A 26656-nucleotide genomic window follows, 5' to 3' on the forward strand; every position below is an offset into this window, starting at 1 on the left:
TATGTATTTGCGTGGGTTTATGTGCAATGTTTCCGCTTACGTGGGTGAGTGTATGTGTGACATGCATGCATACATAGAAGGTCAAATATGTGTCATTCTCTCCTGTCATTGGCAGTTGTACTATCACATACCATAGGGGCGGCAGGTAGCCTAGTGGTTTAGAGTGTTGGGCCAGTAACCGAAAGGTTGCTGATTCAAATCCCTGAGCCAGCAAGGTGGGAAAAATGCCCTTCTGCCCTTGAGCAAGGCAGTGGACATTGATTTAAGGCAGCTCACCCCACCTCTCTGATCCAGGCTGTATCACATCTGGCCGTGATTGGGAGTCCCATAGGGCGGCGCACAATTGGCTCAGCGTCGTCCGGGTTTGACCAGGGTAAGCCGTCATTGTAAATAAGAATTTGTTCTTAACTGGCTTGCATAGTTAAATGAAGGTAAAATATATATTTTTTTTTTTAAATTCAAATGCGGAAGACACAGTTCGGTTGAATGCATTCAGATGTGCTAAGTATCCCCTTTCCCTTCCCTTTCCCATAGGAACCTGTCTTTCTTTTCTTCTTTTAAAATGGTAATGCTTTATTGGGACCTGAGAGCTGAACACAGGGAGCAGAGAATAGAGCCTGGTCTTGGCTTTATGACTTTATGGTCAAGGGTCACACAGCCTGCTTAGTGGGGTCATAAACAGTTATAAAGCCTGCATAAATGGTTACAATAGCTAGGAGGACAGTGGTTGTGATCAGGAGTGGATTGGGGTGGTGTGTGTGCGCGACTCTGTGAATTATTGTCCCTAAAGGCCTCCTCTGGTTCTAGAATGTTCTGTGTAGAATTTACAACCCCCGCTAACGTGGTAGCACACCTATGATGTCAGCTTTTCTCTGAAACACATCTTGTTTTTCATGTTTCTGTGTCATGTGCTTTCTGTGTGTTTGTTGTTGTCAACGTGTGTGTGTTGTGTTGTCACTCAGGCTCATGGAATGCCTAGAGAATTTGTCTGTGTGTTTGTTTAATAACTATGCTTATGGGTACCAGAAGGCCTCACAAGGATACTAAAACAAGGAAAATTCAGACAATTTTTGGTCCCCACAAGGATTGTGTGTGTGTGTGTGTGTGTGTGTGTGTGTGTGTGTGTGTGTGTGTGTGTGTGTGTGTGTGTGTGTGTGTGTGTGTGGGTGTGGGTGTGGGTGTGTGTGGGTGTGTGTGTGTGTGTGTGTGTGATGTATTCTTGGAGGCTATGAATCTGGGGAATTGGGGAATCTACTCCTCCTGCTAGTGGATCCTGTGTGGGTCAGTCAATAATATTAAATCCATTCCAGGTGTTATGTAATCCACAAGAAACTCCAGCCTGTGTGTGTGACTCATTGTTACAGCTGACATGATAGTGGTGGTGAAGTCCCTATAGTAATTGTCTTTATACAACTGGCCATGTAATCTATCTACAGTGAAAACATGACACTACTGTTCTCTCTGTAAGTCTCATCTCAACATCGCAACCATGCTTGACACAACAATGGTCAAAATCCTTCAGCCAGTTTCTGTCTCTTCTCAGAAAAGCAAAACTTTATTTTGTGTGTCTAATGATCAATTAGAATATGTAATTAAAGGGATGCTGAATGCTCAATTATGTTGGTTTTTCCTCCTTCATATTGAAATATCAAAGTCCTTTTTTAGTTAGTCCAATCTATCTGATGTCTTTGAAAAAAGGGAAAGGAAAAACAACATGATAAGAAGAGTGAAGAGCAGATGTGTTTTAGGATCTAATGATCAGGATGATTCAGCTCATTGGTTGGAGATGGAAGACTTTCTCTCCTGTCTGACCCTCACCCCTCCATCTATACGCAGCTGCATTCCATCCTTTTGTTCTGCCCTCCCCTTGGAGAGGTTGAAGAAGGGGGATGGGAGGAGGTGTGGAGGGGCTGGAGGAGGAAAAGAGAGGGATGGAGCAGAGGATAAAAGGAAAGGAGTAGCATAAAGTAAAGTGTGTGTGCGTGAGTCATTATATCATGCCTCCCCTGGGACCGTAGCCATTATTGATGGATTGATTGCTGTTCCCACCCCCCTCCGCTCTACTCACATTGGACAACATTGATCCCTGTCGCTCTGGGATTTGTCGCTCAGCGCATATTTAATTAGTCTTTTGTTACCAATCACAGTGTATAGGAGTTTGGGGTAATTCTAATGGTTACGTGTGACTATCAATGAGTCAGCATTAAATCATTTAATTTATTTTATATTTAAATATAATTCAATGTGTTGAAATTATAGATGTATCAATGCATTTGGTTATGATCAGTTGTTGATGATCTTTTGGAAGGTTTCACTTAGTGAGTCAGTTTCTTGAAACCAAATATAAGCTTATGTGTGTGTACGTGTGTGTACTAACCCTTCTTATTGGTGTATTGATCCATAAAGCCCCATATAGCCTTGTCTTATCTCACTGTCAGCCCTCTGAGCCTGAGGAGGATCAGGGGATGTGTTCAATCAAACAGGCACTGCAGCATTTACATGTCAACACACCTCATAGTCAATAAACATCTCCCAATGGTTTCTGATCTCATACACTCACCATGACAATTAATGCTTAACATATTAAAGCACTTAACCCATTAGAAAACGATATATTATATATTTGATCATGTTTTGATAGCACGATTTAATGAACTCTCTCCCTCTCTCGTCTAGGTGTTTCTGTTTTTCTGTGAGACGTGCTCGGTGCCGATCTGTAGGGAGTGTAGTGTGGGCAGACACGTGGGCCACAGCTTGGTCTATCTACAGGATGCTGTCCAGGACTCCAGAGCCATCACCATCCAGCTACTGGCCGACGCACAGCAAGGAAGACAGGCTGTACAGGTGAGTGTCTGGGTGTGTGTGTCAAATCGAATAAATCCAATTTTATTTGTCACATGTACCATATACAACCTTACTGTGAAATGCTTACTTATAAGCCCTTAACCAACAATGCAGTTTTGAGAATTTAAGAGTTAAGAGAATAATTACTAAAAAACTAGTTAAAAAAAGGAACACAATAAAAATAACGAGGCTATATACAGGGGGTACTGGTACCGAGTCAATGTGCAGGGTTGTTTTTGTCCCAGCACCAGTTTAGAAATGTGGGATATTCTGCATATCACCCACACTCTCCTATCACTGTAGCATGGGGTTAGACATAGCCAGCTGGCCCTGGGAGGGGGTGGGTCGCCTGGGGTGACGGGGGTAGGGGATAGGACTGGGGGTCAAAGGGGAGGGAGTGGATAGGGGGAGGAGAGGAGGGGAGGGCAGAGAATGGCATTTACGCAAGTTACGCATGTGAAAGAGAGGAAGTGAGGGGGAGGAGGTGAGACGGGGAGGATGAGAAGAGGAGAGAGAGAAGAGGGATGGTAAAGCAGGATGAGGGGAGGGGAAGAGAGGGGGTGAAACAAGAGGGGAGTATAAGGGGAGACGGGTAAGACGGAGGAAAGGAGAGAAGATGGGTGTTACTGATTATGCTAGATAGTATCTAGTCAGCCATGGTGTTGATACCCATGTCCTCCCACACAGCCACGTGTTCACTGACAAGCAGCTGGCACTGAGACTGAGAAAAATGTTATCCAATTTTATTGGTCGTGTACATACATAGATTTGCAGATGTTATCGCAAGTGCAGCAAAATGCTTGTGTTTCTAGCTCCAACAGTGCAGTAATACCTAGCAATAATAAGATAAACAATACATACATAATAATAAATAAAAAATATATATATTAGAACGAGCAAAACCTTTACACATAAATAGTATTCTATTAATTGGTTATAGAAAATATGGTTATGGAAAATATGGTTATAGAAAATCTTTACTTTAAGAAACGCCTTTATTGTTGTACAGTGTTGTGTTATTAGACATGGATTTTGAGAGTAGGTTTGCCTATTAGTACCAAAGGGTTAACTGTTAAAAAACAGTTACTGATGTAATCACTCTGTCTGACACACATTCTCTGAATGTCCACTGGAGAGCGCAGAATTATGTTCACTCCCTCTGAACTGTTGAGAATGGTTTGGAAACAGATGGGTATGATGCTGAAAAGGATGCTTTGTTACAGTACTTCCTGGAAACCAGAGTTACCAGGAGTTGTGAGATTTTATGTAACCTCCATGGAACGTTGGGCAATGTTTGTGAACTTCGACACTGGAAGGTGTGTGTAAAGCCAGGTGTACAGTAAACGACTTTCAAAATCCTAAAATCGCTGAGACTCTCACATGAAACAACCATCTTTCCTTTAGTTTTTTGTGTCTTGCCAACATAGTGGCGCGCACACTGAACAATGTGGAACAGACAGGGGTCACACACTACAAGATTCTTCACTTGGTTGTGAGGAGTCTCCATACCACGCTGTCTCGCTAAAACAATGATGTGATGATGAGATTATATTTTACGTAGCTACAACGAGCTGTGGCTCAAAGCAGCCTCGGAAATATTTTCAGTCAGACATTCACGCTTGCCATACAGAGTTGTAATATCTAGCTAACATTTTGAATTGAATAACATTGCTTGTGAACTTCAGAGCTATAACGATTTGACACATTGGCTTTGGCAAGTACAAATGCATACTAGTAGTAGTCATGGCCCCTGCTCGAGAGTCTACACATTCTGGGTGATGCAAAACAATGTCATCATCTCACTGGTTTCTTCTCAGGCAAGCTCTCATTGGCTATGTCTGATTGCCGTTCTCAAAACTTGTCTTTGCAGATCTCACGCTACAAGAGTATTGCAAATGTTGTGCCGATAAAATCAAATGTGTTTGAAAATATTGGGACATTAAAGATGAGATCTGTAGCCCTCAGATTGCGTCTGATGACATTGAGGGGGTTGAGGGGGACATTGATCGGCGTCGGTGGCGGCTGTTCGCACCGAGTAGGCAACAACATGGGGATTTCTCCAATCTCAAAAACTTGTCTGGGACAGCTAAATCGGGGCTGACATCGTGTAGTGTACACCTGGCTTTACCCTGGTCAGGACTGAGCGTAACCCTGAAACACTATCTAGTCCAGCAAGCTAAGCCAAGGTTACGTTATGTACGTCATAAGAAGAGTCCACATTATTGTCACTCTACAACTAGTCCCTCTCTCAATATCCTGATACAGACCTCGTACAGGCACACACACCACCTCTGTACCAGAATAGTTCTGCCCACTCCACATCCATTATCTCCTCTGACCTCCGACCCTGGACTTGTGACCTGCTGGTTGGCCGGAGCTGCCTTACGCTGCTTTCTGATTGGTCAATTGTACCTCCTGTGTCCCAAGCTGCTACTGTATTGGCCACATGTACCATGATCAGCCTTATGGATGCTTAACAGTTGAATACATTTTACATTAAATATATATTTTCGTTATTTAGCAGACACTCTTATTCAGAGCAACTTGCAGTAGTGCGTGCATATATTTTCATACTGGTCCCCTGTGGGAATTGAACCCACAACCCTAGCGTTGCAAGTGCCAAGCGCTACCAACTGAGCCACACAGGACAAGGACCACATACTGTATCTCCCAGTTCATTAATTCAATGTCATTTGAGTTACGCATTTGAGCTTACAATTAGTCCTAAATCTCCCTCTCTCTCTCCTATTACTCTCTTGCTCTCTCTTCCCCCCTCTCTTTCTCTGTCAGTATTGATGAAGCCATTCCCCTCCTCCCTTCCTGCTGTTGTCTCCAGGGGTCCTGATATGCTGAACCTTTAGCTGCCCGTCCCAAACGGCCAGCGGGAGAAGAAAGGACCCTGCTGTCAGGCTTTGTTCCCCAGGGTGTGGGTCTTTAGCCATGGATCAGGGGTCAATGACCTCAGGGGGATTTAGGTGACCTTTGACACCCCACTCTGGGTGATGTCACAAAAGAGCCCCTCCCCCCAACAGTGTGAGGTCCAAATCACCCCTGACCCCCCAAATGAAGGAGGGAGAGGTACAGACTGATAAAGAGAGAGTGTAGGAAAAGAGCGATAAAGACAAGAGGGAGAGAGTGGAGGAAAAGAGTGATAAACAGAGGGGGAAGAGTAAGGAGAAGGGGGAAAAGAAATGGAGGGAGGGAGAGACATAAATGACAAACAATATACAAAACATTAAGGACACCTGCTATTTCCATGACATCGACTGACCAGGTGAATCCAGGTGAAAGCCTATTGATGTCACTTAAATCCACTTCAACCAGTGTAGATGAAGGGGAGGAGACAGGTTAAATAATGATGTTTCTGCCTTAAAACAATTGAGACATGGATTGTGTATGTGGAGGGTAAATGGGCAAGACAAAACATTTAAGTGCCTTTTAAAGGGGTATGGTAGTATGTGCTAGGCGCACCGGTTTGTGTCAAGAACTGCAACGCTGCTGGGTTTTTCACACACAACAGTTTCCCGTGTGTATCAAAAATGGTCCACCGCCCAAAGGACATCCAGCCAACTTGACACAACTGTGGGAAGCATTGGAGTCAACATGGGCCAGCATCCCTGTGGAACGCTTTAGAGACCTTGTCCATTGAGGTTGTTCTGAGGGCAAAATGGGGCGGTGCAACTCAATGTTAGGAATGTGTTCCTAATGTTTGGCATACTCAGTGTATACCAGTAATATAGAATTGAATGTGTTTGAAAATGATTTTCCATACATTTTCCATTAGGTCCCCTTGACGATTTTTGCCTCACTATTTTAACATTTCTGCAGTTTCCTTTAAAATGTAACCTCTCATCAGTGGTGGAGTGGAGGGAAAATGCTTTTTACACACCTTTTGTATTTGGCGCCAGCGTTTACCTACCTTTTGCGGAAAAATGCATTGAAAAATAGGACGCATTACTTTACTCACAGTGAACGGCAATAAGTGTTTACCCAACTATTTCTCAGATTTTTTACCACTACATCACTTCCCCTCATATAGAGTGAGAACAACATGGTGGTCAAAGTGACAATGCTCCCTCTACTACTTCATATCTTCTTACTCCCTCTACTACTTCATATCTTCTTACTCACTCTACTACTTCATATCTTCTTACTCACTCTACTACTTCATATCTTCTTACTCACTCTACTACTTCATATCTTCTTACTCACTCTACTACTTCATATCTTCTTACTCACTCTACTACTTCATATCTTCTTACTCACTCTACTACTTCATATCTTCTTACTCACTCTACTACTTCATATCTTCTTACTCACTCTACTACTTCATATCTTCTTACTCACTCTACTACTTCATATCTTCTTACTCACTCTACTACTTCATATCTTACTCACTCTACTACTTCATATCTTCTTACTCACTCTACTACTTCATATCTTCTTACTCACTCTACTACTTCATATCTTCTTACTCCCTCTACTACTTCATATCTTCTTACTCACTCTACTACTTCATATCTTCTTACTCACTCTACTACTTCATATTTTCTTACTCCCTCTACTACTTCATATCTTCTTACTCACTCTACTACTTCATATCTTCTTACTCACTCTACTACTTCATATCTTCTTACTCACTCTACTACTTCATATCTTCTTACTCACTCTACTACTTCATATCTTCTTACTCACTCTACTACTTCATATCTTCTTACTCCCTCTACTACTTCATATCTTCTTACTCACTCTACTACTTCATATCTTCTTACTCCCTCTACTACTTCATATCTTCTTACTCACTCTACTACTTCATATCTTCTTACTCACTCTACTACTTCATATCTTCTTACTCACTCTACTACTTCATATCTTCTTACTCACTCTACTACTTCATATCTTCTTACTCACTCTACTACTTCATATCTTCTTACTCCCTCTACTACTTCATATCTTCTTACTCCCTCTACTACTTCATATCTTCTTACTCACTCTACTACTTCATATCTTCTTACTCCCTCTACTACTTCATATCTTCTTACTCCCTCTACTACTTCATATCTTCTTACTCACTCTACTACTTCATATCTTCTTACTCCCTCTACTACTTCATATCTTCTTACTCCCTCTACTACTTCATATCTTCTTACTCCCTCTACTACTTCATATCTTCTTACTCCCTCTACTACTTCATATCTTCTTACTCCCTCTACTACTTCATATCTTCTTACTCCCTCTACTACTTCATATCTTCTTACTCCCTCTACTACTTCATATCTTCTTACTCCCTCTACTACTTCATATCTTCTTACTCCCTCTACTACTTCATATCTTCTTACTCACTCTACTACTTCAAAAGCCACTGCTCATGTTGAGAAAGAGTTGGGAACTACCAGCAATGTTAGGAGGGATGTAGTGTCATTGTGTTGTGTGAGGTTATGTGCTATTCCTGACCCCCAGATATCCTGTGTCCTGTCTAGTTCCTGTATTTTAGTATGTCATAACAGAGCAGGTGCCTGGTCACGTAAGAGTGTGATGATGTGTCATAGAGTGTCTTTAAAGGGGCACTGCAGTTGTTACATCCATTTGTGGACTTATAAATTAATGATATGTGCCCCAATGATTCTTGAAAAATATAACGAATAAATAAATGCTTCATGAGCTTAGTTCAGCTGTCGTACCCCATCAGAACTCAAAATATAAGCTTGTTTTACTCCAACGTTTGTAAACTAAGTAAATGTAAACCAACATTGTATAGCCTCAAAACATTGTTAAATCTATACTTTTGATAGCATGGATGGTCAGTCCTTGCATCTACAGCTTTGTCTATGGTTTTTGAGAGCGATTACATGTCTCCAGCCCCATCCCTCAGCTTTTTACTGAATGCTTTGTTATTGTTTTAACTGCGGATTACACCTTTAAGTCATATCTCTTGGCCACTTCCTGTTTCCTGCATGATGTAGTTGATATTCCTGTGTGGAGTTGACTATGGACCAACCAGGGGGAGGTGTGTGATTGTTCAAACCCCCTGTTATATTCTATTACCTCTGCTGTAGCTGAGTATATGAAGAAGTGTGCTATTTATGACCTTGTTAGTTCTTCTTCATTTGAGAATGAGGAAAGTCCAGTGGTGTTGTATGATATTTCTAACCCTCTCATGTTCCCCTGTTATAGCTGAGTATGGAGAAGGTGAGGGTGGTGTTTTGTCAAATCTCTAACCTGTTATTTATCAAATGGCCCAGGTTATAGCAGAGCATCTAGAAATCAAGACCAAGGTGGTGGTTATTATTTCTAACCATGTAATATTGTGTTCCCCTGTTCTAGCTGAGTATGGAGAAAGCCCAAGCCATAGTGGAGCAGGTAGAAATCAAGGCCAAGGTGGTTCAGACAGAGGTGAAGAACATCATCCTCAGACACAAGAAAGCCCTGGAGGAGAGAGAGTGTCAGCTACTCTGGAGGGTAAGTATTTTCTCCATCTGTCTCTGTGTGTCTGTCTCTGTGTCTCTGTCTCCTCTTTCTCTCTCTCTCTCTCTCTAGTTTACATGGTTAGAGAGCTGGTCTAACAGGTGTTCAGTCACTGTTTGACTGACCTGTTTTAAACAAAAGGTGTGTTTCTACAGTAGACATGTTATGAAGTAGGAATCACAGGAGGTTGTTGGCACCTTAATTAGGGAGGACGGGCTCGTGGTATTGGCTGGAGTGGAATGGTATCAAATACATCAAACATATGGTTTCCATGTGTTTGAAGCCATTCCATTTGGTCCATTCCAGCCGTTGTTATGGGCAGTCCTCCCCTCAGCTGCTGCCACTGGTGGGAATCTGTTCACACATCTAGACACTGGTTCTACATGTTTGGTTCTACATGTCTGCATACCCACCTAACGGTGTAGGGGAGTATTTGCATGTAGCTGGAATGTGAGGTGTGGTATGTTGGATTTTTACACGTGTTGCTGACACAGGTATGACCATGTGGCCCCAGGCCTCAGAACCAGGAAGCGGGACCTAATTCTCCCTGTCCACCCACATGACTTATGACTTTACTAGTGCTTTGTGTGTGTGTCTGTGTGTGTGTTTGACTCAGCCAGTGTTTACGAACCTCTTTCTTTACCTGGCCTAAATGCAGAGTGAAACCTGACCCATTGAAGATTCAATAACAAATAGAGTAAACTGTACCCAGTATCTCCAGGCTCTGATACACAACTCTCTCTGACTCTGAAGAGGAAGTCTTGGATTTAGAATCAAAATGGGCTGCTGTTGGAGCTCAATAATAAGATATATCAACTCATGTGAAACCCAGAGAGCCAATGGTAACATATGCACATACTCACAGACAAGTTAAAGGAAAATGTGATTTGATTTAAAGGGAAATGCAACCATTTTTATCTTCATATTCATCATCTCCAGCACCACCATCAACATATGTGAAAATGGCATGTTTCTATGTTTTGTAGAAAAAAAGATAAAGGAAGATAAATGTTTCCAACAACATAATCGGTGTACATTATGTGATTTTAACCAAATATGAGTAGGCCTTGCTTACTAATTGCTATTTACACGGTTGGGGTCGTGCTGGAGATTATGAATATTACGTTGTTTTTTTAAAGACCCTTTAATATGCAGAATACTCATATTTGTGTGAGTGTGTATGTTTGGGTGTGTGTTCGAAAGGTGCAGGGGCTGGCAAGAGGAGATCATGGTTTTAATCATGTAATCAAAAAGACACTGCTGGCCCGCCACACGCACACACACCCTTCATGTTTTAACATGTCAGAGGTGGACCCATAGCTTTAACCTGATCCTCACCAATCTACCATTAAAACCAACCTTTACTCATAGCCTTCCGCTAGCACCATTAAAAACTACAGCTGCTGACGGTGTGTGTGTGTGTGTGCACGCGCATGTTAGACCTGGGGCGATAAACCGCAAATTACCGTAATGATCACTTATCGCAGGCATTTTGCTGATATCGTTCATTGAGTAGCCACGATAAGTAGCCTATACTATATATTGTTGTGCCAATTTATGGCTACAACCATCAAACTAGTAGTAGTAGTAGTTTTTTTTTTTTTACTGTGGCTTATCGCATAAATTCAGGCAATTTATCACGATATAGATTTTTGTACATATCACTCAGCTTGTGTGTGTGAGGTCAGAAGATAATAGAGGAGGTTTTCACTTACCTTGTTCTCTCTTTAAAGCCCTCATATATACCCACAGAACCCAGCTTCACTTTTCCCTCCTGATATAGTCATTAAAGGCTAACCCCGTTACATACACACACACACACTCGCTCCTTCTCTTTGAAATCTAAGCAGTCTTTTGTGTGTGTGAGGGCACGTGCATGAGTGAGGGAGGGAGAAGGAGTACACCTAAAGAGGAGATAGGGAGATTGTGTGCATGCATGTGTGTGCAAGTCTGTGTGTGTGTAGTCTGTGTGTGTGTGTGTGTGTGTGTGTATGTGTGAGACAGAAAGATCCAGGTTGGGGGCTCCCTCCCGTCTCCGTAACAGGATTATCCCTGATTCAAACCACACTTCTACTTCCAACAGGGTCTAACAAAGACCCCCTATCTCTTTTAGAGCCTCCTTTGTTTCTGCTAAAAGGCTCTATTTAACATAGAACCAGACAGGCTGGGGGTTTAGTCCTTCTCTTTAACATAGGAAGAGGTTGGCCTTTTGTTAAGTTTTGTGTAGTAATGTTATTAACCCCCCCCCCCCATCCCTCCTTCCTCTGTTGAATGGCCTTTTCAGTCAGTCAGTACTGTCACTGTATTACCCTTTACAGACTTTACGGTATGTTTCCTGTAAACAAAACAAAACATCTGCTGTTTTTTAGAGCCCAATTCCTACAGTCCCATGTTTACCACATGACCCCTTTTATATCTCCCGTTCACATGCCGGCACATTTAAGGATTGGGAATAGAGTGGGCCGATGCGGGCGGACGTCTATTTGACCAAATCCATTGAATATACACTATCACAAAGAAATCCATTATTCATTAGTTTAGGCAGGTCCTAAAAAACATTATAAGACTAATAAAATGTATTTTCAAAATAATAGAATGGCAATGCACATGAAATCAATTGTTATTTTGTTCATTAAACGGACAAGACACACTTAGGCTCCCCTGATCACAGTCAGTGGTGGGAAAAAGTACTGCTCATACTTGAGTAAAAGTAAAGATACCTTACTAGAAAATGACTCAAGTAAAAGTGAAAGTCAGCCAGTAAAAGTCTAAAAGTAGTTGTATTCTGCCCTCGCAAGAGTCCCCTTCTTAAGCTCAGCAGATAGATCAACTCGGGGCAGCTACTGTGGTGTTGATTTATTGCCACCACTTCGTAGGTACAATAATAGTGACTAAAATGAGTAAAACTGAAATATAGAAAGAAAAGAACAATGAGTATGACTTATTGTGTGCTAGCTGAATACTAGGCTTAATTCTCAATAATAACACAGCATGTATTTGTATACATGTTCATGAACACAGAAATATGCAGCATTATGCATTAAATTGGATGTAACTAATTCCCCGAAACATGACAAGATCAAATGCACTGAACAGATATCCATGTGGCTATCAAGAAGATTCATGAATCTCATTAAAAACGACCATTCATACAAAATATCATCATGAATTGAATACCAAATATGTTATGATTAATTTTAATTACAGGCAATGCTTCTACAAAATGATAGCAAGAAGGATGGAGTTTCATAACGTCTGCAGCTCCACAGTGTGACTTTCACCATTTTGGAATGTAAACAATTCTTCTTCTACAGGGTTTAGCATATTAAACGAACAACACACATCAACACAGGATAGTGGCCCCCAAGTGGTCAACAATGGAATTACACGATAGCCTAAATGAACTCAAACCCAACTACAGGGGCCAGAACAATTGTGTTTTATTTATTTTTTATTTTATTTTATTTTTTAAATTTTACCCCCTTTACTCCCCAATTTTTGTGGTATCCAATCGCTAGTAATTACTATCTTGTCTCATCACTACAACTCCCGTACGGGCTCAGGAGAGACGAAGGTCGAAAGCCATGCGTCCTCCGAAGCACAACCCAACCAAGCCGCACTGCTTCTTAACACAGCGCGATTCCAACCCGGAAGCCAGCCGCACCAATGTGTCGGAGGAAACACCGTGCACCCGCCCCCCTCGGTTAGCGCGCACTGCGCCCGGCCCGCCACAGGAGTCGCTGGAGAGCGATGAGACAAGGATATCCCTACCGGCCAAACCCTCCCTAACCCGGACGACGCTAGGCCAATTGTGCGTCGCCCCACGGACCTCCCGGTCGCGGCCGGCTGCGACAGAGCCTGGGCGCGAACCCAGAGACTCTGGTGGCACAGCTAGCGCTGCGATGCAGTGCCCTAGACCACACAATTGTGTTTTATATATACTTAAGTGTAAAAACTAAATGTAGTTGCTAATATATACTTAAGTATCAAAAGTAAAAGTATGAATCCTTTTTAAATCCCTTATATTAAGCAAATCAGACGGCACAATTTAGTTTTTATTTTATTTACGGATAGCCAGGGTCACACTCCAACACACCAGACATAATTTAAAAGCAAAGCATTTGTGTTCAGTGAGTCCGCCAAATCAGAAGCAGTAGGGATGACCAGGGATATTCCTTGATAAGTGTGCGAATTGGATCATTTTCTGTCCTGATAAGCATTAAAAATGCAACGACTACCTTTGGGTGTCAGAGAAAATGTATGGAGTAAAAAGTACATAGTTTTCTTTAGGAATGTAGTAAAGTAAAATTTGTCAAATATATAAATAGTAAAGATACCCAATAAAACTACTTAAGTAGTACTTTAAATAATGTTTACTTTACACCACTGATCACAGTCAACATACATGTTTTATAGTAGGCTAAGAATATAGTAAAATATATCCCGGATCAAATACAAATCATATTTTCCCCACATAACGTCACGACAATCTGTGAAACCGAACCCAAGGCAAGCCCATGCGTTTTTGATACACGTTTCATCTCTTTCCTACTCTTACTCAGTTTTGTTTGGGAGCAGGCGTAGGGTCTTACATTCAATCAGATCAAATGTATTTATAAAGCCCTTTTTACATCAGCCGATGTCACAAAGTGCTGTACAGAAACCCAGCCTAAAACCCAGAACAGCAAGCAATGCAGATGTAGAAGCATCATCAAGATACCAATAGAAAATAATAGCAATCTATATTTTCTAAAGCATGTGCGTCTCGTGTTCATATTTCACAACATCTGCGGGCTTTTGAAGTTGCCTATACACGATCGATCAAAATAATAGACCTACACTTGATTTAGGCTACATTATTGCATGCTAAATGTTTCTGATCAGCGATAGATGAGCAAAGAAATAGATGAGCTATACCACCTCCACTTATTTTCCCAGCCAGAGAATTAAATATACAGACGGAGATTCAGTGAAACAAAATCACATTGACGATTAAGACAAATCACAGGCTTTTGGTCGGGAGTAGGCCTAGGTTACTAATCGACAGAGTGAAGAGCAAAATAATCCACTCGATAAACTTCGTAAAAATTTTCTGATGAGCAGCACTTACCTCAATTTAGCTAACATTTCCACAGCCTAATTGTAGCGTAACCAATATCCAATTGGAGATTCAGTGATTGATTTATCAAGACGAGTCCCCACGCCTGTCTCAAAGCAGAATAAAACGGTTCTGAAATAGTTGAACACACACTGGTAGGCTATTGCTTCAAATGTATTGTAACAATTGGATGACTTTTGGAATTTCAGTAAGCAACAATTTGATGCCTTCATTTGCATTAGCCTACTTTATTTCAATATTTTCATCAGTGATATTCATCCCGCAGTAATTCTTTATTGATCCATCCAGTTATGGTTAAGAAAACAGTGCATGTGGTGGGCTATGCAAAGAGATGGGTGAAGTGACATGCCTTGCAAAGTTTAGAACTGGTAGGAATATAGTAGTAACGGGCGCTGCCTAGCAACCATCAAGAGCATAGTGCGTGTCAATTTTGCCTCGGCATTACGACTACATTTCATACTAAGCCGTAGGCAGAACTTTACCCCAATCATGACTAGGTCGGTTGGCGGCAATACCTTTCATTTATAAAGAGAAGATGTCAGGATGCTGAAGTTAGTGTGAAAACGTCTTGGTTTGAAAGGTGTGCATGTGTTCCACAGGTCACTATAATCTGTACACTGATTTACATTCTACACTTTTTGTCATTTAGAGCAGGGGTCTTCAACCTTTTCTTGCCCAGGGATCCCCACCCAGGCAAACCTGTATGTATTGTCTTCTCACCAGATGAATGATAATGGCAAGGAGAAGTAATCAACATTTAAAAATTAATAGATTTGGTAAATAGCTTTTCATTATTTTGACGCAAGAGGAAGTATAAACTCTAACATAGCCTATTAGCTAGAAAGTTAACTCCAAATATATTTTTGCTAAGAGCAGCTGTTTAGCTGGTTAAACAAAGGTTAGTCGTGTTGGCAAAAATGTATGTCCAAGTCAAGAAAGCTTACCAAAAGCCAGCTGCACTCATGGCCAACTAATCATCCGCAGCTTCCAATTGGCTCATTCATCCTCCTCTCCCCTGTAACTATTCCCCAGACCATTGCTGTAAATGAGAATGTGTTCTCAGCCAACTTACCTGGTAAAATAAGGGTTAAATAAATAAATAAAAATAATAATTGCTGTGACTGGTACTTGCGGGTGCTTTTTCAAAGCCTATGTCAGATACTGCAGTTAGTGTAATTAGCTTCAATGAGTGTCATTTACTCAATATTAAAGTTGAGAAATGAAGTGGAAATAATATCTCTCCTCTTTTCTACTCTAGGTATGTCATTCTGTTGCTATCCCTATTCATAAAATACATATGCAGTAAATCATACCCCTGATTGAGAGCAAAACCGTTTTCACACTACTGAAGGTTGCCCTTACCTAATGAATGAATCTCTCTCTTTACCCTTCACCCACCCTCACTCCCCTCTGCTGTTCCCTCTCCCCCCTCTCCCAGGTTGAGAAGATCCGCCAGCTGAAAGCCAAGTCTCTGTACCTGCAGGTAGAGAAGCTGCATCAGAACCTGACCAAGCTGGACAGCACCATTGCAGCCGTCACTCAGGTATGGGAGAAGTCTCATGTCCCCCTCTGGGGGCGCAAGGCGACCAGGTTTTAAATACAATGTCCAAAGGTATTAAAGTCATTATATGGTGTCTGTGTCTCCTCACTTCATAACTCATCAGGTGCTGGACGAGGGCCGTCACCTGGACGTGCTGCTGGCCAGAGAGCGCATGCTGACCCAGATCCAGGAGCTCAAGTCTCTCAGAGGACTGCTGCAGCCACAGGAGGATGACAGGTTCATGTTCATGCCTCCAGACCAGGTAAATAACCGCATTATGTTCACTCCCGCTGACCAGAGGAGAGGGGTTAGAGCCGTGTGGGCTCTCTGTGCACTCTGAGCCAATGTTATTGACTGTTACAGTAATAGTACAACACTGTTGCCAAATTTCTGGTCTCTTTGGACTAATGGAATTATTGACTTGTCTGCCAATTTCATGTACATTATTTTTCTATATCCACTCATCCATATTATTGATATGATATCATTATTATCTCTCCCAGGCCCTGTACATAGCCATCCAGTCCATGGGGCTGATCAGTAGCGGAGCGTTCGCTACCGTCACCAAAGCTCACGGAGAGGGCCTAAAGACCGCACTCCGCGGCAAGCCTGCCTCCTTCACCGTGATTGGCTACGACCATGACGGGGAGCCCCGCCTCTCGGGCGGTGACGCGGTGTCAGCAGTAGTGATGGCAGCAGTGGATGGTAACCTGTCGGCTGCCGAGGTGTGTGACCACCTGAACGGGTCATACACAGTCAGCTATCTGCCCAAAGCAGAGGGAGAATATCTGGTGTCAGTTCTGGTCTGTAACCAGCACATCATGGGCAGCCCCTTTAAGGTAAAATGTATATTATTGTTATAGTTACAACAACCAAATAATATATATAACCATCTTAAGCCAGTGGTTGCCAAACTGTGGGGCGTGCCTTTTTTTTTAAGGAACTCAATCCGTCTTTCAACTTACTCTTGAAATTTGTAATAGTAGAATGCACAACAGTCATTTTCGAAATTGGGCAGTGCATCATCAGTTCCTCTTGTCATGTCAGACATTGCATATCTCAGAGAGGTATTTATAACTTGTCAAAAATGTCCAGATCAAATTGCCCATGTCAGCTAACATTTTTTAGCTAGGTTTTGTAACCCATATATTTTGTAGTAATGTTTGAGTCTCTCAAATTAGACATGGCAAAATGTATCAAATTGCAAGATGCAAGAAAATGAGCTTTAAAACTGCAACATTTTCTCTGCACCCCATAATAAAATGTGTAGAATTGCAGGAAATAAGCTTTAAACCTGCAAAAGGTTCTCTCTCCTAACAAGATGGGTGTGAACCGTTTGTATCATGTGCGCGCGCACAGGGGGTGCAGGTATGTTCCCCAATGCTGGGAGGGGGACCTGAATGAAAAAGTTGGGGAACCCCTGTCTTAAGCAACAATAGAATAATTCAACTTTAACATTGCAGCAGGTAATGTAGAATGTTAAGTTAGAATGTTAACATTCTCCCTGCCTGTGTTCTAAGGTGCTGGTGAAGTCTGGGCGGAGCTACGGCGCCCTGGGGTCCCCGGTGTCTGCGTTCGGTGGTGAGGGTGAGGGGGAGGGGCAGCTATGTCGCCCCTGGGGGATCAGCGTGGACAAGGAGGGATACGTGGTCGTGGCCGACCGCAGTAACAACCGCGTACAGGTAGGTTTCATTCATTTCATGTCGTGGATTGGTTTGGTGTCAGCTGTAATCCTCAGGAGAATGTTTCTCTATAGTGAGAGCTGAAGGATTGTGTGTACAGTGGCAACCTAATATCAAGTAAAACAAAAAAAGTGCTACTACTCCTATCGTCCAGATCTTTAAGCCGTGCGGTGCCTTCTACCACAAGTTCGGCTCCCTGGGTTCTCGCCCCGGTCAGTTTGACCGTCCAGCGGGCGTGGCATGCGACAGCCAACGCCGGATCATCGTGGCGGACAAAGACAACCACCGCGTACAGGTGTTCACTTTCGACGGGCAGTTCATGCTCAAGTTCGGCGAGAAGGGCACTAAGGTAGAAACTCTCAATCAAATAAAATCCAAATCAAATGTTATTTGTCACATACACGTGTTTAGCAGATGTTATCGTGGGTGTAGCGAAATGCTTGTGTTTCTAGCTCCAACAGTGCAGTAATATCTAACAAGTAATATCTAACAATACACCCAATCTAAAGTAAAGGAATGGAATTAAGAATATATAAATATTTGGATGAGCAATATCAAAGCGGCATAGACTAAGACACATGAGAATAGGATATAATACTGTATATACATATGAGATGAGTAATGCAAAATATGTAAACATTATTAAAGTGACTAGTGTTCCGTTATTAAAGTGTATATAGGGCAGCAGCCTCTAATGTGCTAGTGATGGCTATTTAACAGTCTGATGGCCTTGAGATAGAAGCTGTTTTTAAGTCTCTCGTTCCCAGCTTTGATGCACCTGTACTGACCTCACCTTCTGGATGATAGCGGGGTGAACAGGCCTAGGCTCGGGTGGTTGTTGTCCTTGATGATCTTTTTGGCCTTCCTGTGACATCGGGTGCTGTAGGTGTCCTGGAGGTCAGGTAGCTTACCTCCAGTGATGCGTGGGCAGACCGCACGGGGCGGTGCAGTTGCCATACCAGGCGGTGATGCAGCCCGATAGGATGCTCTCAATTTTGCATCTGTGAGTGTTTTAGGTGCCAAGCCAAATTTCTTCAGCCTCCTGAGGTTGAAGAGGTGCTGTTGCGCCTTCTTCACCACACTGTCTGTGTGGGTGGACCATTTCCGTTTGTCTGTGATGTGTACACCGAGGAACTTGAATCTTTCCACCTTCTCCACTGCGGTCCTGTCGATGTGGATGGGGGGGTGCTCCCTCTGCTGTTTCCTGAAGTCCACGATCAGCTTCTTAGTTTTGTTGTCGTTGGGTGAGAGGTTATTTTCCTGGCACCACACTCCCAGGGCCCTCACCTCCCTGTAGGCTGTGTTGTCATTGTTGGTAAACAGGCCTAATACTGTTGTGTCGTCTGCAAACTTGATGATTGAGTTGGAGGCGTGCATGGCCACGCAGTCATGGGTGAACAGGGAGTACAGGAGAAGGCTGAGCATGCATCCTTGTGGGGCCCCAGTGTTGAGGATCTGCGAAGTGGAGTTGTTGTTTCCTACCTTCTCCACCTGGGGGCCACCCGTCAGGAAGTATAGGACCCAGTTGCACAGGGCGGGGTTCAGACCCAGGGCCTCGAGCTTAATGATGAGCTTGGAGGGTACTATGGTGTTGAATGCCGAGATATAGTCAATGAACAGTATTCTTACACATGTATTCCTCTTGTCCAGATGGGATAGGGCAATCAGTCTCTCACACACACACACACTCTTACTTACAGTATATACACACAAACTTTAGAGCTGAACTAATAATGATATTCTACTGTACTCTATTGTAGAACGGGCAGTTCAACTACCCCTGGGATGTGGCTGTGAATTCTGCAGGGAAGATACTGGTCTCTGACACCAGGAACCACCGCGTCCAACTCTTTGGACCTGATGGGTCCTTCATCAACAAGTACGGCTTTGAGGGCGCTCTGTGGAAACACTTTGACTCACCGCGCGGCGTCGCCTTCAACCACGAGGACCACCTGGTCGTCACCGACTTCAACAACCACCGTCTGCTGGTGATCCGGCCGGACTGCCAGTCTGCCCGGTTCTTGGGCTCAGAGGGAACCGGTAACGGGCAGTTCCTGCGTCCGCAGGGCGTGGCTGTGGACCAGGAGAACCGGATCATCGTGGCTGACTCGAGGAACCACCGGGTGCAGGTATTCGAGCCCAACGGGAACTTCTTATGTAAATTTGGCATGCAAGGGAGTGGCTTCGGACAGATGGACCGCCCCTCCGGTGTTGCCGTGACGCCTGACGGAGTCATCGTGGTCGTCGATTTCGGAAACAACCGCATCCTCAAGTTTTGAAGAGTTCTAATAACGTTTTGCTTTCTTTCTTTCTCTCGCTTTTTTTGCTCACTGTTTCTCAGTTTGGGAGAGGAAATAAAAGAGAGAGAGAGAGGAGGAATCAACAGACAGACACACAGAGAGGACAGTTTAAACAGAGATGATCAGAGCAGACGGAAATACGTTATTACGAAATTATGGGAAAACGGATTTGTTGATTATTTTTTGTATTTCTTTACATTTAGTTTCAGATTGTGGTATACGGTATGACAAAGGGGACCCCTAAGATGATTGATAATCATTAGTGAAAGTGACAAAAAAGAGATCCGTAATTTCTATTTTTTCTATCTCAACTGCTCAGAGCTCTCTCGCTAAACTCTCCTCAAATCGCCATCTCAGGGACTTTTCTCACTTTTTCTTGAAATATTGAATCCACTGCTCCACCACCTACCTCATCTAGTTCTTTATGAATGTACTCACACTCTCCGAGCAGAGGTCTAGTCCGTCAAGTTTTACAAAGAAGAAAAGAAAGTCTACCTCAATACTGAATTTTATTTAAAGAGCAACATAAAAATGTTTTTTTATATATATATATTTGCACAGGATAAATAGGATTCATGCTGTGCATCTTGGGTAATGTGTTTTGTTGCTGAGACACTCAGACGCTGTAGTTCTACGCTGCATGTTTAGTTCTGGTTATAGAAGCCCAACCTGACCTGACCTGTAGTGTAGTCTAGAGCGTTCAGTGGTGTAATTTCATGTTATCTAGATTTAGGGTAGCTTGTTAGTTAGTAAATCTCTGTTTAGAATTGCCCCCTCATCTCTCAATGTGTAGTGTCATGGCACTGTCAAAAGAAGAAGAGAGGGTTTTATGTAATGCCAAGCCTGTTTAGACTGAATCAGCGTTAGTTAGTTAGTTAGCTCAAGCCACAGGAGGAGACTGATGTTGACAAAGGTAAAACTGATCAGTAGAATCAGAAGAATCTCCTTAAAGCTTTACTAGTTTATTGATTATTGATCGCAGCGGAGCTGGGACAGATGCAGTTTGATGATTGGTTGGAATCACGAGGTAGTTGTTGTTGTGGGGAGATTGTCCCCGCTGTCCCAAATGATCCTATTATCAATTGAATATTGTTGATTCCCCTGTCAGGCATCAAAGTATTACAGGAATATGTTCATGATTGATTAAGCAAAGCATGCTGGATCTATATATAAGAAAAATAATGAAAATGCAAAAAAATAATTGTGTTTGTCTACTCTGAAACAGAGGGCCCACCAAAGTATTTTAGAAGTTTATCAGGAGTTATCAGGATGTTGTATCAGTTATTGATTAGGAATCGTGTCGGAGTGACATCTTGTTGTGAATGATGCAGGTGGAGAACAATGCCTCCATAAAGAGAGCATCTTGAGTGGCTGTCCACAGGACGTGACCGACAACAGTGAGATCAGGGTTGGATTGTGTGTTGAATTGTGGGGCATTCCGATTGGCTCTTGGGGCCTAGAATTGAATCTAATCCCCTTGTGATGTCACTGCAAAGCCCCTACCTATTTATTAACTTCCAGTCTGGAATGCTGGAGAGAGAGTGTTCCGGAACATGTGCATAAAAAAAGTTATTGGAAATGTTTTTAAACCATTGTCTTAAACTCAGGGCCGTGAGAGAAAAAAATCTAAAAAGCAATTGAACATGTTTAATTCACTCACAAACTTCATCTGAAAGTTTCAGTATTGATTATTTTAAACCCAAGAACATATTTTAGAACAGTAATCTCAGTAAGAAATATGCTAACATGATTGCAATTGCTAGCTAGATAGCTAAAATGGTTCCCTAGCAACAAACATCTTAAGATTTGTATGACGATATTTGAGAAGTTCGTAAGAAAACATTAGATCTTAAGATATTGTTGAGGAATTGCACGTACAAACTATCTATTGAACTTCTTCTTCTTTTTTTTCTTAAGAAACTTCTTAAGTTTTTGCGTAAGAAGTGTTTTGTGAATCTGGGACCTGACCTCCAAAAGATAGAGGTATATAGAGCCCAGCTAGTGGAGTCAACCAAAGATAGAATTTCTGCACAACGGCCACCTGTAGGTTTGGCATCTACAGAACTACAAATTGAAAGAAACACTTTGTTGTTTAATCATTAGTGTTGGAGGTCTAAAACACTCCAACTCTCACCAAAAAGATGCATTCAAAGCACTGTCAATGCTGTCAATGACAGTCAGATGGGGAGAAGAGGAATATAGGGCCAACTGTGGTAAAATATTATTAACATTCACACAGTACTGTAACATCTTGTTGAGACAAGAATCCCAGCCATATAAAACTCAATAGGTTTATGTAGCTTTGATTTTGAAGTACCTTTCAGGCCCACGTCTGAGGAGAACGTTGTAGAAAGGTCTGAAACCAGACCATATCGCACAGCAACCAAAGAGTATCTGTGTGTGATTTCAGTCTAGCATCACCACCTATGTTAACGTGACACTGACTCATAACTCATATGACTCATAACTAGCATCCCTTATTAGCATTAGCATCTCAGCCTACACAACCATTGAGCGCTAACAGATTCCTGATTTATCACCTCCGAGGTGGAACTGTTAGAGGGGTTGTAAATACCCCTTTCCCTTGTAAAGTTAGCCACTCCCTTAGCATATCCTAGCCTAGCGGTATGGACGCTATTAGTGAGTCGCTGACTGAACTTCTTACCTCAGAGGAAAGAGTAGGCCTGCACTTTCCATCCTAATTTGCATCAACTTTCACATCTCTTCATTTACCTCAACATTTATATACCTTCATATTCCTCACATTTACTCATGTGTATCTCAATTCTAACAGTTCTAATATAGCCTACCTCAACCAGTAACTTGCATATACATACTGTTACAGAACCTACATTCTCAGACCTCATCAACATACAAATGTCATTTTGCAAATATACCTCAGCACACATTTGACCTCACACTTTAAATGCCTCATGTTACATACAGTACACATAGGCCTACCTCTCAAGTATGTGACTAGTAACTTATAAACCTCAAGTCTCTCTTATGGACTGTATACCTTAGTTTCACTTTACTTTAAGTTAGTCTAAGTTTTTAACATACCTCATGTTACTTTTACCTCAACTCACAATTTAATACATGTTACCTCACCTGTCAGACCAAAGATCTCCATTTAATTTGAAATTACAAGTTACAAATGGCCTTCTCTCCACACTGTGTCCATGAGTGGGTTGTTTAGAAGTGTGGTGAATTATGCCTTTTAATCATATGGAGAAACCAAATAATGCAGATCTGAGAATTGTGCCAAAAAGATATCTGTGAGAGTTTGGTGCCAAATGGAGTTGGCATCAGAATGACACTGTCATAGACGGAGAATGTCATTGGACCATTATATCCTAGATATGTGTTTAGCGAATCAAAGCAGTTGGGGACAGATCCCTGTGCTTTGATTGGATGCACTTAGGAGGGCTGGCCCCCTTTTGCTTTACCTCATTTTGCAGATCAGCAGAGCTGTAACCTGATTGTCCAACAGTGAGAGTGATTGTGATGTCACTGTTGGCTGATTGGCCTTAGAGTCTTAGTGATGTCAGAGGCACATGATCATGTAAGATACCCCTTGTCATTTGTTGCCATGCGTTAGCGGGAGAGGGAGTGTTCTCTGTAAAGAGTTAGGAGCTCCATCTTACTCCTCTTAGATGTACAAGAATGACCTCTAATTTCAGCACAATACACCATTTCTCCTCAGTAAGAACATTACAAGTGTGGACTTTAGAGTTAGCGTAGTGTTGGTTGAGGAGGATAGTAATTTATTTTGAGACGAGTCTAAAAGTCAAACTCTTTGACAATGCAAAACTGTGGTGTATAGGAACACATTGAGTGAATAAGATGTTTATTTCACATTAATAAGCCTGTTTATTACATGTTAATACAGCGGAGACGTTAGCACATTAAAGGGCAAGTGAGTTGGAGTCCCCAGACCCTGCTGCTTAGAACCCACAACCGCTTCACCGATATGATCTGTCGATGGGTTTCAGTATTACTATATGAAATGTGTAGTCTGCTTCAATCTTTTTTTAAATTAAGTTGCAGGAAATCAATCTTTTTTTAAAATTAAGTTGCAGGAAATTCTATCTTTAAGATCCTTAGGTCTTCACTCTTAAAGAGGAAAAACATGTATTTTAAACTGTTTTGTTCATTGTTTTTATTTTTAATTTGTTGCATGCTTTCAAAATTCTCTACAGTGAACCAAGGTCTCACAGATAAATGGGTGTTGTAACTCAGATGGGTGGGTTACTGAATCTGGATGATTTTATCATGATTATATAGCCAAAGATGTGTGTGTGTTAGGAGTACATTGGATGTATTTAACATTTTGACCTTTGCGAATGTATTTCCTGTTCCCAAGAGGCTCTGCAGAAGCCAATCAGTGCTCGGCTGGCCATGTCTTGAATCCTGAGATGGGAAAAAACAGCTCAACTCGCCATCCCTTAAAACAGAGATGTAGCAGAGCCGGTTAGTACAACAATAACTTGTAAAGCTGCACAGTCAGTTTAACCCCCCCCCTAGTGTTTTTTGCAACCTCATGAAAAGAAGCTAGGTTTATTGACAAGTTTAGCTGCCTAGCATCGCTAGAATCGCTTGATTCCCCCTCACAATGATATCCGGGAAGTGTGGTGATGTCTTCTGAGGATGTGATTGGTCACCTGTACTCCTGTTGGGCGGGGGTTTTATTGGCCCCTGTGGTTCTGTCCACCATTTTGTTTCAGGCCTCTCTTAGCTTTAAGAGAAAAGAAAAAGAAGATACGTTTTTTAAAAGTGAAACTGCACCAGCTGGAAAGTCTGCAAGGTCTTAGACCTCTGTCAATGATTATATCATCTTTAAAGAAAATTTTAAAAAAGAAAAAAATGGAAAGATAAAAAAAGAAAAGAAACTCAGGTAGTTCTGTGTCCCTACCCTGTGGGTGTCACAGTGTAACATGTCTCCCCAGTGATGCGGGTGTCACAGTGAAACATGTCCCCCCTTGTGATAATGTAGTGAACCTTTCTGTTATGACCTCAGTACTGGTCTCATTGGTCACGTTTCAGGACATTCTTGTTTTGCATTCGCGCTGTGCAAACGATGAGATTTCTATATGGTTCCTGTGCTTTAAAACACCTCTACAGGCTTTGTGAGATGTGCAGCACGACTGTGGTAAAGACGGGCTGGAACGCGACCAAAAGTTCTCTGTGTGTGTCCGTTTAGCATAGTACACATTAGTTCTCAATCTGGAAAAGAAAAGTATAATTTTGGGGGGGCTTTTTGGATAATCTCACTCAAATGTACTCTTTTATTTTCATGTTTTATTTTTGTTTCATTTTTCAATTGTTTGATTAACACAAAAGGACAAATACTCCAGACCACACGACTCTCTGCGACCCTTTTGGAATGTATTTTTTTAAAGAAAAGGGTTTGTTGGGAGTTCATGTTGATTTTCGATCACACCCTGCTAGCAGGAACACAGGACAGGACTGATACTGTACTACCAATCAATCAGAGTCTGGAGAATTAGAACGGATGCCACATTGTCATCCAATGTTCCATGCCAATGATGTTCCAGTGAGTATGCAATTTAGAATGTTGCTGTCATGGAGCTTTTGTGACAGTATGGCATCTTTAAGAATTTTAAGTCTCAGTTTATCAACACTTAGAATCTCTGTAAGCCTATTTCTCCAGGGCTTAGTAATGCACAGCTAATTCAACATCACAGCTTTTAACAAGGAGTTGTTCTAACAAGTTGTCTAGAGAAAACAAGGTGTTAACGGCTAGAGAAGTGGCCGTGTCTTAAAATTGTTTTACCCTGTTCTGTCCTGTATCCTGTGTGCGGCAGGTAGTGTGTGTGTGTGTTTGTGCGCTGCATCGTGTTGTTGAACAGAAATCCACTGAATGTATTCTCCTCTCAGTCCACGAGGTAGGAGGAAGGCAGGGACCAGCCAGGTTTAGATGGGTGCTGCTGGCGCTTCCACGCTTCTATATGTGTGTGTGTGTGTGTGGGGGCGCACATCCATGAGTGTTTTGTGTTGGTGTACTTTCGTGTGTGTATGTGCATGCGCATACGTGTGTATGTGCATGCGCATACGTGTGTGCGTTTGTGTGTTTCCCCCTCCCACACTGTGGTTGGTGTGGAAGTGCCGATGTCAGGTCTTCAGTCTAAATATGGCAAAGGAGACTATAATATATCAGTTACCTGCTACACTCTGTCTTCTGTGGACTTTAAACGTTTCCTATGCAGTTATTTGGTTTACACTTAAATAAACTTGTATTTCTTTCATTTCTGTCTGGAGCTCTTTTTTTTCTCATACATTGCAAGCTATCAAATGATTAAGTGAGAAAGTTTGACCATTGTTATGATTATTTATTGTTTATTATAATTAAATAATATCCTTCATTACAAAAACTCATGGAGGAATCTCACCCCTTCTGGAGAGAAATGACAGAGCAATGGAGAGAAATTACAGACTCACAGTGCAACATACCTGAACCATGTTCCATAATAGAGCTTTACCACAGACAACATACTGGAACAAATGAGTGGATGCTGAATGAAGCGCTACGTTGGGGAGAGGTTTGAACATGGACAATGACAACCATGCTCCACAGCTCTGAGTAGGCAGAAGGTTTGTGAGACCATCTAATAATGGTACCTTGATATTGACAAATCTTAAAGTACTACTCTAGTCAAATTTTTACCTCAACACCTGATTTACT

At 42.1% G+C, this 26656-nt stretch overlaps 1 protein-coding gene across 1 annotated transcript in view; it reads left to right on the top strand.

The window, feature by feature from the left end:
• LOC139554981 (E3 ubiquitin-protein ligase TRIM71-like) overlaps positions 1-26219 on the top strand; it is a 49357-nt gene extending 23138 nt beyond the window's left edge. The window contains exons 2-9 of the mRNA XM_071368320.1: positions 2677-2844; positions 9169-9303; positions 15867-15971; positions 16093-16230; positions 16472-16807; positions 17489-17650; positions 17805-17999; positions 19411-26219. Of these exons, the coding sequence (XP_071224421.1) occupies positions 2677-2844; positions 9169-9303; positions 15867-15971; positions 16093-16230; positions 16472-16807; positions 17489-17650; positions 17805-17999; positions 19411-19929 (1758 nt within the window). The 3' untranslated portion in view covers positions 19930-26219. The remainder of the gene's footprint in view (positions 1-2676; positions 2845-9168; positions 9304-15866; positions 15972-16092; positions 16231-16471; positions 16808-17488; positions 17651-17804; positions 18000-19410) is intronic.
• The last annotated feature ends 437 nt before the right edge of the window (positions 26220-26656 follow it).

This window comes from Salvelinus alpinus, chromosome 26 (assembly GCF_045679555.1).
Source record: "Salvelinus alpinus chromosome 26, SLU_Salpinus.1, whole genome shotgun sequence".
NCBI classification, from domain to species: Eukaryota; Metazoa; Chordata; class Actinopteri; order Salmoniformes; family Salmonidae; genus Salvelinus; species Salvelinus alpinus.